Source organism: Mya arenaria, chromosome 13 (genome assembly GCF_026914265.1).
Source record: "Mya arenaria isolate MELC-2E11 chromosome 13, ASM2691426v1".
Classification (NCBI taxonomy): Eukaryota; Metazoa; Mollusca; class Bivalvia; order Myida; family Myidae; genus Mya; species Mya arenaria.
In genome coordinates, this window is record NC_069134.1 from 56,566,112 (window position 1) to 56,583,535 (window position 17,424).

General features: G+C 36.6%; 1 protein-coding gene across 1 annotated transcript; it reads right to left on the reverse strand.

The window, feature by feature from the left end:
* Positions 1–8,847: 8,847 nt before the first annotated feature.
* LOC128214851 (dynein heavy chain, cytoplasmic-like) lies at positions 8,848–17,413 on the reverse strand. Its single transcript, XM_052921532.1, has 5 exons — positions 17,301–17,413; positions 16,232–16,400; positions 14,626–14,685; positions 12,065–12,190; positions 8,848–9,482 (listed from the first exon to the last, which is right to left on the reverse strand). The coding sequence occupies exons 2-5, from the start codon at positions 16,391–16,393 to the stop codon at positions 9,459–9,461; spliced, it is 372 nt and encodes a 123-aa protein (XP_052777492.1). The 5' UTR covers positions 16,394–16,400; positions 17,301–17,413; the 3' UTR covers positions 8,848–9,458.
* Positions 17,414–17,424: the final 11 nt, after the last annotated feature.

Below are 17,424 nucleotides of genomic sequence, written 5' to 3' on the forward strand. Positions count from 1 at the left end.
TGGTTTTGGCTGCTGGGCTTTTTCCTGTAGATTACATTGTATTATTGTGATCCTTCTACCACTAAGCAAGATTATCGTATGGTTTTGGCTACTGGGCTTATCCCTGTAGCTTCCATTGTATTATTGTGATCCTTCTACCACTAAACAAGATTATAGTATGGTTTTGGCTACTGGGCTTGTCCCTGTAGTTTCCATTGTATTATTGTGACCCTTCTACCACTGAACAAGATTATAGTATGGTTTTGGCTACTTGGATTGTCCCTGTAGTTTCCATTGTATTATTGTGACCCTTCTACCACTGAACAAGATTATAGTATGGTTTTGGCTACTTGGATTGTCCCTGTAGTTTCCATTGTATTATTGTGACCCTTCTACCACTGAACAAGATTATAGTATGGTTTTGGCTACTGGGCTCGTCCCTGTAGTTTCCATTGTATTATTGTGATACTTCTAACACTTAACAAGATTATAGTATGGTTTTGGCTGCTGGACTTTTTCCTATAGTTTCCATTGTATTATTGTGATCCTTCTACCACTTAACAAGATTATAGTATGGTTTTGGCTGCTGGACTTTTTCCTATAGTTTCCATTGTATTATTGTGATCCTTCTACCACTTAACAAGATTATAGTAAGGTTTTGGCTGCTGGGCTTTTTCCTGTAGATTCCATTGTATTATTGTGATCCTTCTACCACTAAACAAGATTATAGTATGGTTTTGGCTACTGGGCCTGTCCCTGTAGTTTACATTGTATTATTGTGATCCTTCTACCACGAAACAAGAGTACAGTATGTTTTTGGCTACATGGCCTGTTCCTGTTGTTTCATTGTATTAATGTGATCCTTCTACCACTCAACAAGAGTATAGTATTGTTTTGGCTGCTGGGCTCGTTCCTGTAATTTCCATTGTATTATTGTGATCCTTCTTCCACTAAACAATATTGTAGTGTGGTATTGGCTATTGGGCTTGTCCCTGTAGTTTCCATTGTATTATTGTGATCCTTCTTCCACTTAACAATATTGTAGTGTGGTATTGGCTATTGGGTCTGTCCCTGTAGTTTCCATTGTATTATTGTGATCCTTCTTCCACTAAACAATATTGTAGTGTGGTATTGGCTATTGGGCCTGTCCCTGTAGTTTCCATTGTATTATTGTGATCCTTCTTCCACTAAACAATATTGTAGTGTGGTATTGGCTACTAGGCTTGTCCCTGTAGTTTCCATTGTATTATTGTGATCCTTCTACCATTAAACAATAGAGTGGTGTGGTATTGGCTACTGGGCTTGTCCCTAGAGTTTTCATTGTATTATTGTGATACTTCTTCCACTCAACAAGATTATAGTATGGTTTTAGCTACTGGGCTCGTCCCTGTAGTTTTCATTGTATTATTGTGATCCTTCTACCACTAAACAAGATTATAGTATAATTTTAGCTACTGTGCTAGTCGCTATAGTTTCCATTGTATTATTGTGATCCTTCTACCACTAAACAAGATTATAGTATGGTTTTGGCTAGTGGGATTGTCCCTGTAATTTCCATTGTATTTTTGCTTCTTCCACTAAACAAGATTATAGTATGGTTTTAGCAACAGGGCTCGTCCCTGTAGTTTCCATTGTATTAGTGTGATTCTTCTACCACTAAACAAGATTATAGTATGGTTTTGGCTATTGGGCTTGTACCTGTAGTTTCCATTGTATTATTGTGATCCTTCTACCACTAAACAAGATAATAGTATGGTTTTGGCTAGTGGGCTTGTCCCTGTAGTTTCCATTGTATTAGTGTGATCCTTCTACCACTAAACAAGATTATAGTATGGTTTTGGCTATTGGGCTTGTCCCTGTAGTTTTCATTGTATATTGTGATCCTTCTACCACTAAACAAGATTATAGTATGGGTTTGGCAACTGGGCTTTTTCCTGTAGTTTCCATTGTATTATTGTGACCCTTCTACCACTAAACAAGATTATAGTATGGTTTTGGCTACTGGGCTTGTCCCTGTAGTTTCCATTGTATTATTGTGACCCTTCTACCACTCAACAAGATTATAGTATGGTTTTGGCTACTGGCATTGTCCCTGTAGTTTCCATTGTATTATTGCTTCTTCCACTAAACAAGATTATAGTATGGTTTTGGCAACTGGGCTCGTCCCTGTAGTTTCCATTGTATTATTGTGATCCTTCTACCACTAAACAAGATAATAGTATGGTTTTGGCTACTGGGCTCGTCCCTGTAGTTTCCATTGTATTATTGTGATCCTTCTATCACTTAACAATATTGTAGTGTGGTATTGGCTATTGGGCTTGTCCCTGTAGTTTCCATTGTATTATTGTGATACTTCTACCACTAAACAAAATTCTAGTATGGTATTGGCTACTGGGCCTGTCCCTGTAGTTTCCATTGTATTATTGTGATCCTTCTACCACGAAACAAGATTATAGGGTGGTTTTGGCTACTGGGCTCGTCGCTGTAGTTTCCATTGTATTATTGTGATACTTCTACCACTAAACAAAATTATAGTATGGTTTTGGCTACTGGGCTTGTCTCTGTAGTTTCCATTGTATTATTGTGATCCTTCTACCACGAAATAAGATTATAGTTTGGTTTTGGCTACTGTGCGCTTCCCTGTAGTTTCCATTGTATTATTGTGATACTTCTACCACTAAACAAAATTATAGTATGGTTTTGGCTACTGGGCTTGTCCCTGTAGTTTCCATTGTATTATTGTGATCCTTCTACCACGAAACAAGATTATAGGGTGGTTTTGGCTACTGGGCTCGTCGCTGTAGTTACCATTGTATTATTGTGATACTTCTACCACTAAACAAAATTATAGTATGGTTTTGGCTACTGGGCTTGTCTCTGTAGTTTCCATTGTATTATTGTGATCCTTCTACCACTAAACAAGATTACAGTATGGTTTTGGCTACTGGGCTCGTCCCTGTAGTTTCCATTGTATTATTGTGATCCTTCTACCACTCAACAAGATTATAGTATGGTTTGGGCTACTGGGCTCGTCCCTATAGTTTCCATTGTATTATTGTGATCCTTCTACCACTCAACAAGATTATAGTATGGTTTGGGCTACTGGGCTCGTCCCTATAGTTTCCATTGTATTATTGTGATCCTTCTACCACTCAACAAGATTATAGTATGGTTTGGGCTACTGGGCTCGTCCCTATAGTTTCCATTGTATTATTGTGATCCTTCTACCACTAAACAAGATTACAGAATGGTTTTGGCTACTGTGCTCGTCCCTATAGTTTCCATTGTATTATTGTGATCCTTCTACCACTCAATAAGATTATAGTATGGTTTTGGCTACTGGGCTCCTCCCTGTAGTTTCCATTGTATTATTGTGATCCTTCTACCTCTAAACAAGATTATAGTATGGTTTTGGCTACTGGGCTCGTCCCTGTAGTTTCCATTGTATTATTGTGATCCTTCTACCACTCAACAAGATTATAGTATGGATTTGGCTACTGGGCTTGTCTCTGTAGTTTCTATTGTATTATTGTGATCCTTCTACCACTAAACAAGATTATAGTATGGTTTTGGCTACTGGGCTTGTCTCTGTAGTTTCTATTGTATAATTGTGATCCTTCTACCTCTAAACAAGATTATAGTATGGTTTTGGCTACTGGGCTTGTCTCTGTAGTTTCTATTGTATAATTGTGATCCTTCTACCACTTTACAAGATCACAGTATGGTTTTGGCTACTGGGCTTGTCGCTGTAGTTTCCATTGTATTATTGTGATCCTTCTACCACTAAGCAAGATTATAGTGAGGGTTTGGCTACTGGACTTGTCCATGAAGTTGCCATTGTATTATTGTGATACTTCTACCACTAAACAAGATTATAGTATGGTTTTGGCTACTGGGCTCGTCCCTGAAGTTTCATTGTATTATTGTGATACTTCTAACATTAAACAATAGAGTAGTATGGTTTTGGCTACTGGGCTCGTCCCTGTAGTTTCCATTGTATTATTGTGATCCTTCTACCATTAAACAATAGAGTGGTGTGGTATTGGCTACTGGGCTTGTCCCTAGAGTTTTCATTGTATTATTGTGATACTTCTTGGCTCGTCCCTGTAGTTTCCATTGTATTAGTGTGATTCTTCTACCACTAAACAAGATTATAGTATGGTTTTGGCTATTGGGCTTGTACCTGTAGTTTCCATTGTATTATTGTGATCCTTCTACCACTAAACAAGATAATAGTATGGTTTTGGCTACTGGGCTTGTCCCTGTAGTTTCCATTGTATTAGTGTGATCCTTCTACCACTAAACAAGATTATAGTATGGTTTTGGCTATTGGGCTTGTCCCTGTAGTTTTCATTGTATATTGTGATCCTTCTACCACTAAACAAGATTATAGTATGGGTTTGGCAACTGGGCTTTTTCCTGTAGTTTCCATTGTATTATTGTGACCCTACTACCACTAAACAAGATTATAGTATGGTTTTGGCTAGTGGGCTTGTCCCTGTAGTTTCCATTGTATTATTGTGACCCTTCTACCACTCAACAAGATTATAGTATGGTTTTGGCTAGTGGGATTGTCCCTGTAATTTCCATTGTATTATTGCTTCTTCCACTAAACAAGATTATAGTATGGTTTTGGCAACTGGGCTCGTCCCTGTAGTTTCCATTGTATTATTGTGATCCTTCTACCACTAAACAAGATAATAGTATGGTTTTGGCTACTGGGCTCGTCCCTGTAGTTTCCATTGTATTATTGTGATCCTTCTATCACTAAACAATATTGTAGTGTGGTATTGGCTATTGGGCTTATCCCTGTAGTTTCCATTGTATTATTGTGATACTTCTACCACTAAACAAAATTCTAGTATGGTATTGGCTACTGGGCCTGTCCCTGTAGTTTCCATTGTATTATTGTGATCCTTCTACCACAAAACAAGATTATAGGGTGGTTTTGGCTACTGGGCTCGTCGCTGTAGTTTCCATTGTATTATTGGTATACTTCTACCACTAAACAAAATTATAGTATGGTTTTGGCTACTGGGCTTGTCCCTGTAGTTTCCATTGTATTATTGTGATCCTTCTACCACGAAACAAGATTATAGTTTGGTTTTGGCTACTGGGCTCGTCCCTGTAGTTTCCATTGTATAATTGTGATCCTTCTACCACGAAATATGATTATAGTATGGTTTTGGCTACTGGGCTCGTCCCTGTAGTTTCCATTGTATTATTGTGATCCCTCTACCACGAAATAAGATTATAGTATGGTTTTGGCTACTGGGCTCGTCCCTGTAGTTTCCATTGTATTATTGTGATCCTTCTACCACTAAACAAGATTATAGTTTGGTTTTGGCTACTGGGCTTGTCCCTGTAGTTTCCATTGTATTATTGTGATCCTTCTACCACTAAACAATATTGTAGTGTGGTATTTGCTATTGGGCTTGTCCCTGTAGTTTCCATTGTATTATTGTGATCCTTCTACCTCTAAACAAGATTATAGTATGGTTTTGGCTACTGGGCTCGTCCCTGTAGTTTCCATTGTATTATTGTGATCCTTCTACCACTAAACAAGATTATAGTATGGGTTTGGCAACTGGGCTTGTACCTGTAGTTTCCATTGTATTATTGTGATACTTCTACCACTAAACAAAATTATAGTATGGTTTTGGCTACTGGGCTTGTCCCTGTAGCTTCCATTGTATTATTGTGATCCTTCTACCACGAAACAAGATTATAGTATGGTTTCGGCTACTGGGCTCGTCCCTGTAGTTTCCATTGTATTATTGTGATACTTCTACCACTAAACAAAATTATAGTATGGTTTTGGCTACTGGGCTTGTCCCTGTAGTTTCCATTGTATTATTGTGATCCTTCTACCACGAAATAAGATTATAGTTTGGTTTTGGCTACTGGGCTCGTCCCTGTAGTTTCCATTGTATTATTGTGATCCTTCTACCACTAAACAAAATTATAGTAATGTTTTGGCTACTGGGCTCGTCCCTGTAGTTTCCATTGTATGATTGTGATCCTTCTACCACTAAACAAGATTATAGTATGGTTTTGGCTACTGGGCTCGTCCCTGTAGTTTCCATTGTATTTTTGTGATCCTTCTACCACGAAACAAGATTATAAAATGGTTTTGGCTACAGGGCTTGTCCCTGTAGTTTCCATTGTATTATTGTGATCCTTCTACCACTAAACAAGATTATAGCATGGTTTTGGCTACTGGGCTCGTCCCTGTAGTTTCCATTGTATTATTGTGATCCTTCTACCACTAAATAAGATTATAGTATTGTTTGGGCTACTGGGCTCGTCCCTGTAGTTTCCATTGTATTATTGTGATCCTTCTACCACTAAACAAGATTATAGTATGGTTTTGGCTACTGGGCTCGTCCCTGTAGTTTCCATTGTAGTATTGTGATCCTTCTACCACGAAATAAGATTATAGTATGGTTTTGGCTACTGGGCTTGTACCTGTAGTTTCCATTGTATTATTGTGATCCTTCTACTACTAAACAAGATTATAGTATGGTTTTGGCTACTGGGCTCGTCCCTGTAGTTTCCATTGTATTATTGTGATCCTTCTACCACTAAGTAAGATTATAGTATGGTTTGGGCTACTGGGCTCGTCCCTGTAGTTTCCATTGTATTATTGTGATCCTTCTACCACTAAACAAGATTATAGTATGGTTTTGGCTACTGGGCTTGTCCCTGTAGTTTCCATTGTATTATTGTGATCCTTCTACCTCTAAACAAGATTACAGTATGGTTTTGGCTACTGGGCTCGTCCCTGTAGTTTCCATTGTAGTATTGTGATCCTTCTACCACGAAATAAGATTATAGTATGGTTTTGGCTACTGGGCTTGTACCTGTAGTATCCATTGTATTATTGTGATCCTTCTACCACTAAACAAGATTAAAGTATGGTTTTGGCTACTGGGCTCGTCCCTGTAGTTTCCATTGTATTATTGTGATCCTTCTTCCACTCAACAAGATTATAGTATGGTTTTGGTAACTGGGCCTGTGTCTGTAGTTTCCATTGTATTATTGTGATCCTTCTACCACTTAACAAGATTATAGTATGGTTTTGTCTACTGGGCTTGTCCCTGTAGTTTCCATTGTATTATTGTGATCCTTCTACCACTAAACAAGATTAAAGTATGGTTTGGGCTACTGGGCTCGTCCCTGTAGTTTCATTGTATTATTGTTACCCTTCTACCACTCAACAAGATTAAAATATGGGTTTGGCTACTGGGCTCGTCCCTGTAGTTTCCATTGTATTATTGTGGTCCTTCTTCCACTAAACAATATTGTAGTGTGGTATTGGCTATTGGGCCTGTCCCTGTAGCTTCTATTGTATTATTGTGATCATTCTACCACGAAACAAGATTATAGTATGGTTTAAGGTTAACCTTTGATCTTGTACCGGGCACACCTTATTGATATGGAGAACGTTTGTGCCAAGCTATTTTGTCATCCCTCGTTGCAATGCCCATACACGATTATTGACGCCACCTATCTGACTTCCTGTCAACCCACCAACATACCCAAATGTAATAACCTAGGTTTCTGAAAAAAATGGCAATCGCTCAAACGACCAGATTTCGGCAATTAAAAACGATATATTAGTGAGACAGGTTATCTGCAAAATGGTACATGGACATTATCGACCATAGACAATAATAATGGGTTAAAGCCGAACCGGGCCAATGAATAAACGTTATCGACAAAGACTAAGCGACAAAGCGGCCAATCGGAAAAAAAATAAAAAGATAACTCTTAAAAGACATACAAAATAACACTACAAATTCTTGACTCGTTTTATTGTCTTTACTCTCACAATCACAAATATCAATGTGTACGAATGGAAACTCAATTTGAAACGTCAATAATAATAATAATAATAATAATAATAATAATAATAATAATAATAATAATAATAATAATAATAATAAGTAACACTTGTCAACCTATTATTGATGATTTTGGTTTTATTTTATGGCATTTTGAATAAATGCCCATTATCAATCAACGCAGTGTTTTTTGTTTCTTTGCCTACATACATTACTAGTTCAACCGGCTTGCTGTCGCCTTTACAACCTTATAAGTGTAGAATATATAAATAGTATTTAAATGCACACATAAAATTCTTTATGTCATTGTGCAACGAATATTTCATTAGCAGTGTCTTTATCAGTCAGCTGACCGCGATCACCTAATCAGGAGATTTGTTAAGGCACGCGGGCTTATCAGGTCACTTGACCTCTCATGTGATCTCTGTAAACCAATCAGACTCTTCAGCCATCTCCTTTGTTTCCTTCGGCATAATAGAAGCGTTCGACAATTTGGTTTATTTTATTCAACTTACCACCGCCTCCAACTCCTTCACCTCTTTTTCTCTTAAAAAAAGGACCTTGACTGTCTAGGGTGCCGCACATTTTACTTTGTATCATTTGATTCATTATTACTTGTGTTTCATCAAAATGTTTTATTTCCCTGTTTATACATGTACTGCCATAATATTACGTTATTTACAACTTTGTATTTCTCTGTCTCTCATAATGGGGGCGGTTTACCCACCCAGATTATTGTATTACGGGAAACATAACGAAACACTTGTCAACCTATTCTTGTTGATTTTGATTTGATTTTATGGCATTTTGAATAAATGCCAATTATCAATCAACGCAGTGTTTCTTGTTTCTTTTCCTACATTCATTACTAGTTCAACCGGCTTGCGGTCGCCTTTCTTACCTTACCTGTATTTTATAGCTGAAAACGCAAAACTATCAAATGATTGGTGAGCGCTAAAAGATTTACCGTGTTTTCTGCACCTTTCTTTTAAATTGAACTCGATATCATTCATAAGAACCATTGATTTTGACGTTTATTCATCCTTTTTGGTATATTTAAACAATTGTATTAATTGTGGTAAATCTTTTTGGGAGTAAGAGTGCATCTTTAAAGTTTGATTCCTGGTAAAATGGTGATATACCTTCAAAGGTCATTGCTTTCAGATTATGAGGGTTATATAGATTATGAAAGTGTTACATAGATGATGGAAAAAAACATCATAATTAAATAATACCAAAACTACGAGATATATGGTCTCCAGCCATGTAAAATTCGTATTTTGGTATATTTAATTATTTAACTTCAGTAGCCAGTCGTATTAAAGTGAAGTAATTGGTTTGGTCAAAGTTATCCTAAATGTGATCTGATTGGTCGATATTTATCCAACATTAACTACTAACCAATCAAATTAATGGTTTTAATGTGTCAACTACTCAAAAAGTTAACCTCTGGATAACTCACTTTGTATACAATTGGCTGCTTCAGGTCACAATCTAGTACGTGTGCAAAGCATGGTCAAACATATTGCCTTGGTGAAAAATAGCATCCAGAATAAAGCAACATAAGCTAATTCACAAATGTGAACGAAGTCTAAAGCCTGAACACATTCCGATATCCTTTAGTACTGGCTTTTAGAAGTCGGCAGCAACCACAGCCTGTAATAACAAATGTGGAATTAACCATTGACTATACACTGAAAAAAACACGACGACCATATACATCGTGTGTACGTGTTTGTGTTCAGTAAGGAGTTAACAAATTTCACGATGTAATATTTTATCACATATTTGTTAAAACTATTATTGCATTTAAACAGAAATGTATGTCAACGATATTGATACCTGTCTTTGCGAAAATGTTCCTAACGATTCAATCAATGTTGTCTTGTGGCTTTTTGTCAATATATTTTCAAATAAGAAAGACATTGAATTAAATAAAGAAAAATAGTATTTTAAATTCCTTTCCTGAATTCAAAAAAGCAATTTTCTCCACAAAGCCACAAGACATTGTTTAAGGGTGACAATATAGTTTAAACATATGGATGCACAAAAGGAATGTTCTTATATTAATGCATTATTATTACTCATTTGACCTAAAGGTACTTATGGTTTGTAGAACGCACTATCAACGGTGTTTGTTTTTTAGCAAATAAAGTGTGGCAAATCATTAAGAGTGTTACAACTAAGATACTGACGGCTGGAACCCTGCAACAAATGTTGATATATGCTCAAATATTTTCTTTCAAATCCACACTTTTGAAGCATTAATAACGGGTTTAAATCTAAAGCTGTAGATTTATTGGTTGATTGACACAATTACGTGATGATACCAATGATTTCAATAGTGGAGTTTATTATTAGTCCTAAAGGGCGAGTGAATAAGCTATCGGTTTTCTATATAATATATGTGTTTTAGATGCATTTTCCGAAAAAATATTTTTGGTGTCACAACATGAGCCTTAATGCTCAAACCGAAAACATCTTTTTATTTGTGTACAGAAAAAAAACAAAGTTGCCTACTGTAGTAGCATTTGTGACGTAATATACCACGCGGTAAACACACTGGATCTTACAATGGTTAAATTATGCCTGTGCGCAATGGCTTGCACCTTACAACTACATACCCATTCATAGACTACAGCAGTGAGGGCAGACGTCATTATATGACAGCATGATCTATATACACTTGCATCGACTACATCAGTGAATGCGGACGTCATTATGAGACAACATGACCTACACACCTATTCATAGACTACATCAGTAAAGGCAGACGTCATAATGTGACAACATACTCTACATACCTATTCATAGACTACAGCAGTGAAGGCAGACGTCATTATGTGACAGCATGACCTACATACCCATTCATAGACTATATCAGTGAAGGCAGACGTCATAATGTGACAGCATGACCTACATACCCATTCATAGACTATATCAGTGAAGGCAGACGTCATTATGTGACAGCATGACCTACATACCCATTCATAGACTATATCAGTGAAGGCAGACGTCATAATGTGACAACATGACCTACATACCCATTCATAGACTATATCAGTGAAGGCAGACGTCATAATGTGACAACATGATCTACATACCTATTCATAGACTATATCAGTGAAGGCAGACGTCATTATGTGACAAAATGATCAACATATCCATTCATAGACTATATCAGTGAAGGCAGACGTCATAATGTGACAACATGATCTACATATCCATTCATAGACTACAGCAGTGATGGCAGACGTCATTATGTGACAACATGACCTACATACCCATTCATAGACTATATCAGTGAAGGCAGACGTCATTATGTGACAACATGATCAACATATCCATTCATAGACTATATCAGTGAAGGCAGACGTCATAATGTGACAACATGACCTACATACCCATTCATAGACTATATCAGTGAAGGCAGACGTCATAATGTGACAACATGATCTACATATCCATTCATAGACTACAGCAGTGATGGCAGACGTCATTATGTGATAACATGACCTACATACCCATTCAAAGACTACATCAGTGAAGGCAGACGTCATAATGTGACAACATGATCTACATACCCATTCATAGAATACATCAGTGAATGCAGACGCCATAATGTGATAAAGTATCAACATGTACTTGCATAGACTGCATCAGGGAAGGCAGACGTCATAATGTGACAACATAATCTACATACCCATCCATAGACAACAGCAGTAAATGCAGACGTCATAATGTGACAACATGATCAACATACACTTGCATAGACTACATCAGTGAAGGCAGACGTCATTATGTGACAACATGATCTACATACAGATTCATAGACTACAGCAATGAAGGCAGACGACATTATGTGACAACATGATCAACATACCCATTAAAAGACTACAGCAATGATGGCAGACATCATAATATGACAACATTATCTACATACCCATTCATAGACTACAACAGTGAAGACAGACGTCCTAATGTGACAACATGATTTACATTCATAGACTACAGCAGTGAGGGCAGACATCATAATGTGACAACATGATCTACATCCACGTTCATAGACCACTGAAGTAAGATAGACGTCATATAATGATAACACGAACTACATAACATTCCATTGACTACCGCAGTGAATGTTGAGGTCATAGTGTGACGTCATGGTCTACATAAAATAATTCGTACACCACAGCTGTGAAGGCATGTGTCAAATTGTGACAAAAGGAACTACATACCCATGCATAGACTACTGCAGTGAAGACCGAGATTCTGTTAACCTTCTCAAAATCGTACTGAGACAAGGTCTTCTTTGCTTCGGCGCGCTTGTCATCCGGGACGTCGTCTGGATCGTAGTCAGCAATCTACAGGTGACCAAAATAAAATCCATTCAACTGTAAGGTTGAAGTTCAATATTTATTTAACTGAATATTACATTATCACTAGTGAGCGAGCAGTCGTTATATTTCATATACGTAGAAAATATGTTTTGGATTACCCTGGAAAGTATTTCTATTTTTAGACTTCATGAAAAGGGTTTAACCATGTTCTAATGTCTGCCCCATGAAACGTTAACAATTGGATCCGTCCCTAATTTTATCCATTTTTGATTAAGGTATGTTGTACTTATCTTGTTGTTGTTTTTATAAAGGTACGCAGTGGCCGATTGTTTTGAACTTTGTTAAAGTTAACGACGTTGTTAACGTCATCGTTGTTAACTTTTAAAGTTACTGCTCTGGGAGTGTAATAGATACAATATTTAAGACAACTATTTCAGCTGTACCTGTTGTATTGAAAAATACCAGCCCATCATCAAATAATTCATGTTTAAAGATTAACAAAGATCTCGTTCATCCCGTTGTGAACTTTAACAAAGTTCTGAAAAATGGGCCCATTATCTTACCGTGAGCAAAAAAGAGAGACTTTATCGCGAAAACAAAAATAATAAGCCTTAATATTCCAAGTCTTCTCTTTGACCAGTGTGTGTAAACCACGTGATAAATTGCGTCATATATGCTACGTCGGAAGGCAACAGTTTGCTTTAAATGAAGACTTAAAACAAAGATAACATTTCTTTTCTACACTATTTTAAATGAAACAAAGGGCATTATATGCCGGTTAAAGAGCTCCGCCTTCTTTCTTTTACCGGATGTTGATTAGGTGATTTGTTTCATCAAACACTTCGACAAACCTGTTTCCAAAATAATGTTTTGACAATGTTTCGTCAGACGGACGTATTGTGAAATGGTTTGTCGAAGTGTTTTAAGAAACTAAACTCTCAATCAAAATCCTGTAAAAGACCAAAGACGGGGCTCTGTAAGCGGCGTAGACGGCGCTATGTTTCATTTAAAATGGTGAAGAAATAGTCTTTGTGTTAAGTCTTCATTCGAAGCAAAACGTTGCCTTCCGATGTAGCATTTATGACGCAATTTTTCACGTGGTATACACACAGTTGATATAACTTTGCGATACTGAGAAAAAGAAGACCCGAGTCAGCCAGAGCGCATGTGAGTTTGGTTGGTGGTCACCAAGTCGGAAAAGTGTGTGTGTTTTTTCGGGAACTCCGGTTTCCCCACAACACAAGACCACATTCTCGAGGGACACCGGGTCAACGAGAGCGACTTAGTATAATAAGTTAATATAACATTCCTCACAATCGTAGTGAAATAGATACAGGTTAAATTAATGCTGAAATAAACCAATGAAATATCTTCTACGATTTTTTTTCTTTTTAAAAGTCTCAGATGATAAATCAAGGATATATACACCATTTCAATGTATTTATTGGTGCAGAAGAGTTGCGTCCCTTACCGGAAGTGGTGTTGGTGGGGGATAAAACAATTTTGAAACAGCCATTACTGCTTTGATTATCGCTCCACATTACAGAAAATCAATGATATGCGCTCTATATCTTGTAAAAGGTGGTAAGTTGTTTGCAATTTATTGTGCTATTATAGTGTTTTTAATAATGCACGTCTTCAAATAAGATTATAAGTATCTTCTATGGCCGAGAGTGTAAGATAGGTTCATTCCGACCCGAGTGTTGGGTGTTTTGCAGAAACGAGTTTACAGAGTTTCCGCAAAACACCCTGCGCGAGGGTCGGAATGAACCTATCTTACACGAGCAGCTATGGTAGATGCTTTTTCTCCCACCTCAGTTTAACAAAATTAAGTAAAAATGTATTTTTTTGCTGGAACTCTTTTGTGCTTAGTGAAAATAATTGCGTATGGATATGCGATAGCACGTGGATGTCATGGATATTCGCGCAGTGATCCAGTTAATGTTAATAGTCAAATCGGTCTTTTTAATAGTTCTTAGGAGAATGAAGCATTATTTCTTGAATGGTGCGTGAAAACTGTTATATGGTGGCATTTGAAGCGATAAATAATTATTTAGCGTTTTAAATATTATCATAAGACAAGATTTCCTTGATGGTACTGACGACAGGCTTCAACAAGGGAGGTAATTACAATGTGGTGACCATTTAAAAGGAGTTCCATACGGGCATTTTATCTTCGCCCGTGGGCAAGATAAGAATATCTAGCATGGTTAAAATATTGGATCTACTAATCTGAAGTGGGAGAAAAATGCTGTATTTTATCAGAAATCCCGTAATCGATGAAGTTTTGAATAAATTTTCTGGACTTTACTTTTAAAAAGTATGGCTTTTAAATAGGATGTCATCGAAAGAAATTGGAAAAAAATAATCAGGTTTTCTTTTTTGAATAAATATTTTATGTGCACTATCGCGTACGCTTTCTCGAGTAATTCAATAAAACAATCTTTCTATCGACTTACCAAATCCTGCATTGATCTTCCATCATTTCTGGACATACTATACATGATGTTTTTCCAATCCTGAAACCCATGGAAATGTTAAAAAATTTACTTGTGTGAATGTTTGTTTAATTTATACTGGCCCCAATTTCGTCATATATGTTACATCAAAAGGCAACATGTTGCTTAAGATGTAGACTTAAATCAAAGATAACAATTCTTTTACAACATCATTTTAAATGAAACAAAGAGCAGTCAATGCCGCTTAAAATAGCCACGCTTTCGTTTCATTACCGGAGTTTGATAAGCTGATAAGTTTCAACAAACACTTCGACAAACCTGTTTCCAAATTAATGTTTTGACAGTGCTCCGTCAGGCAGCCGTATTGTGAAACGGTTTGTCGAAGTGTTTTAAGGAACTACACTCTCAATCAAACTCTGGTAAAAGAAAAAATGGTGAAGAAATAGGAAAGTTATCTTTGTTTAAAGTCTTCATTCGAAGCAAAATATAGCCTTCCGACGTAGCATTTATGACGTAATTTATCACGTGGTATACACACACTGGGTAGTACTGACAATTTTGACACAAAAACATATTCATTTTGTGTTAAGACATTTCCAGGAAAAATGTAAATGTTTTTTGATTGGAAATGTGATAAAATATTATTTCGTAAAATTTGCTCAACTGCTTATTACAGCTACGCATTATATTATAATGCATGGATTGCATTTTGAACACCAGTATTAATTACTGATATCAAAATTGTAACCGTGTAAATGCTAAAAGATTGATTGTGGTCTACTATAGTCTCATAAGGTAAAATAACGTGTTTTATGCTCATTTCTTTCAAATTAAACTCGGTATCCTTAAGAACCATTGTTTTCGACATTTATTCATCCTTTTTGGAATATTATTAATTGTGTTAAATCTTATCTGGGAATAAGAGTGCATCTTTAATTGATTTGTTTGTTGTTCTATTTAAAAACCCATGTATTGGTGAAAACTTGGATAAATATGGAAACGTATCATATTGTAACTTTTAAATGTAACTAAACCAGACGCAAATATTGTATTCATAATGGATGGGTTACCTTTAAATAGGCAATACGTACTTAAATTACGAAATCATTATTTTATGATTAAAGTTTATTATTTTTAGACTTTCCGATGGCTGGGGACACCATATTATTTTGGTATAATGTATAAAAGATTTAAGAGTAGAGAAAAAAACTCAATTCCTTCAATTCAGTCATATTAGATAATTCACAATAGAACAATAAAAAATGTTTGGTAACACTGCCGAAAAGTTCATTTTTGTTAAGGCGTAAATAACGCGTTTAGCCATAAAACATCAATTTTCGAACTTAAATATGATAAATTGCGATCTTATCTTTTGTCAGCAGTCTTAAATCACTGTTTGCCAGCCATTTACGCAACACTTGGCTCATTCAAAGACAAAGAAAAACTATAAAAAAAAGGTGTCAAAACTATCATTCTGTGAGAGTGCAGCTTTGAATCATACGGTGTTATGCATTGGTAACGAAAGTTAATCGGCACAATTCAGTATGTGTATCCCATCTTTGTATGTGCATGGATCTTTAAATAATTTATGAAGCAAATAGCTGACCGTGTTTTCTTCGCCAAGAAGCTTCAGCGTGGCCCCTAGCACATCGACGATGGCTGTCGGAGGATTACCGAAGCTCTTCAACTCTGTCATGTCCCTCTTACTCAGCGTTGCAACCTTCTCGGCTTTCTCTTCAAGTAGCTTTAATTTATCTTCTTTCGACATCTCGGATCTGAAACATTGTTTTATTACATTTATGTGAGAGTGGTAGTGGGGGTCGGGGTGGGAGTGGCAGTGTGGGTTGTAGTGGGAGTGTAGTAGTAGTAGTAGTAGTAGTAGTAGTAGTAGTGGTAGTGGTAGTGGTAGTGGTAGTGGTAGTGGTAGTGGTAGTGGTATTGGTAGTAGTAGTGGTAGTGGTAGTGGTAGTGGTAGTGGTAGTAGTAGTAGTAGTAGTAGTGGTAGTGGTAGTGGTAGTGGTAGTGGTAGTAGTAGTAGTAGTAGTAGTAGTAGTAGTAGTAGTAGTAGTAGTAGTAGTAGTAGTAGTAGTGGTAGTAGTAGTAGTAGTAGTGGTAGTGGTAGTAGTAGTGGTAGTAGTAGTAGTAGTAGTAGTAGTAGTAGTAGTAGTGGTAGTAGTAGTAGTAGTAGTAGTAGTGGTAGTGGTAGTAGTAGTGGTAGTAGTAGTAGTAGTAGTAGTAGTGGTAGTGGTAGTGGTAGTGGTAGTGGTAGTAGTAGTAGTAGTAGTAGTAGTAGTAGTAGTAGTAGTAGTGGTAGTAGTAGTAGTAGTAGTAGTAGTAGTAGTAGTAGTAGTAGTAGTAGTAGTAGTAGTAGTAGTAGTAGTAAAGCAGCAGCAGCCGCAACAGCATCAGCAGCAACACCAGCAGCAGCAGCAGTAGCAGTAATAGTAGTAGTAGTAGTAGTAGTAGTAGTAGTAGTAGTAGTAGTAGTAGTAGTAGTAGTAGTAGTAGTAGTAGTAGTAGTAGTAGTGGTAGTAGTAAATCATGACTTCATTTGACATGTTCTTATTCAGGTATAGCTTGTATTTAAATTATAATAACGTGCATGAACAAAACACTAACTACAAACAATAACTCTTCTAATCATACAATAACGAGGTTACTTAAAAATAACTTACCTTTTCCGGTACGGTATTTCTAACTATTCTACTGTATTCCGCCCTCGATATCTTATATACAATCCCTGTTATCAATATTAAATAAAACACTGCGGTTGAATACCACATGTATACGTACCAGTTA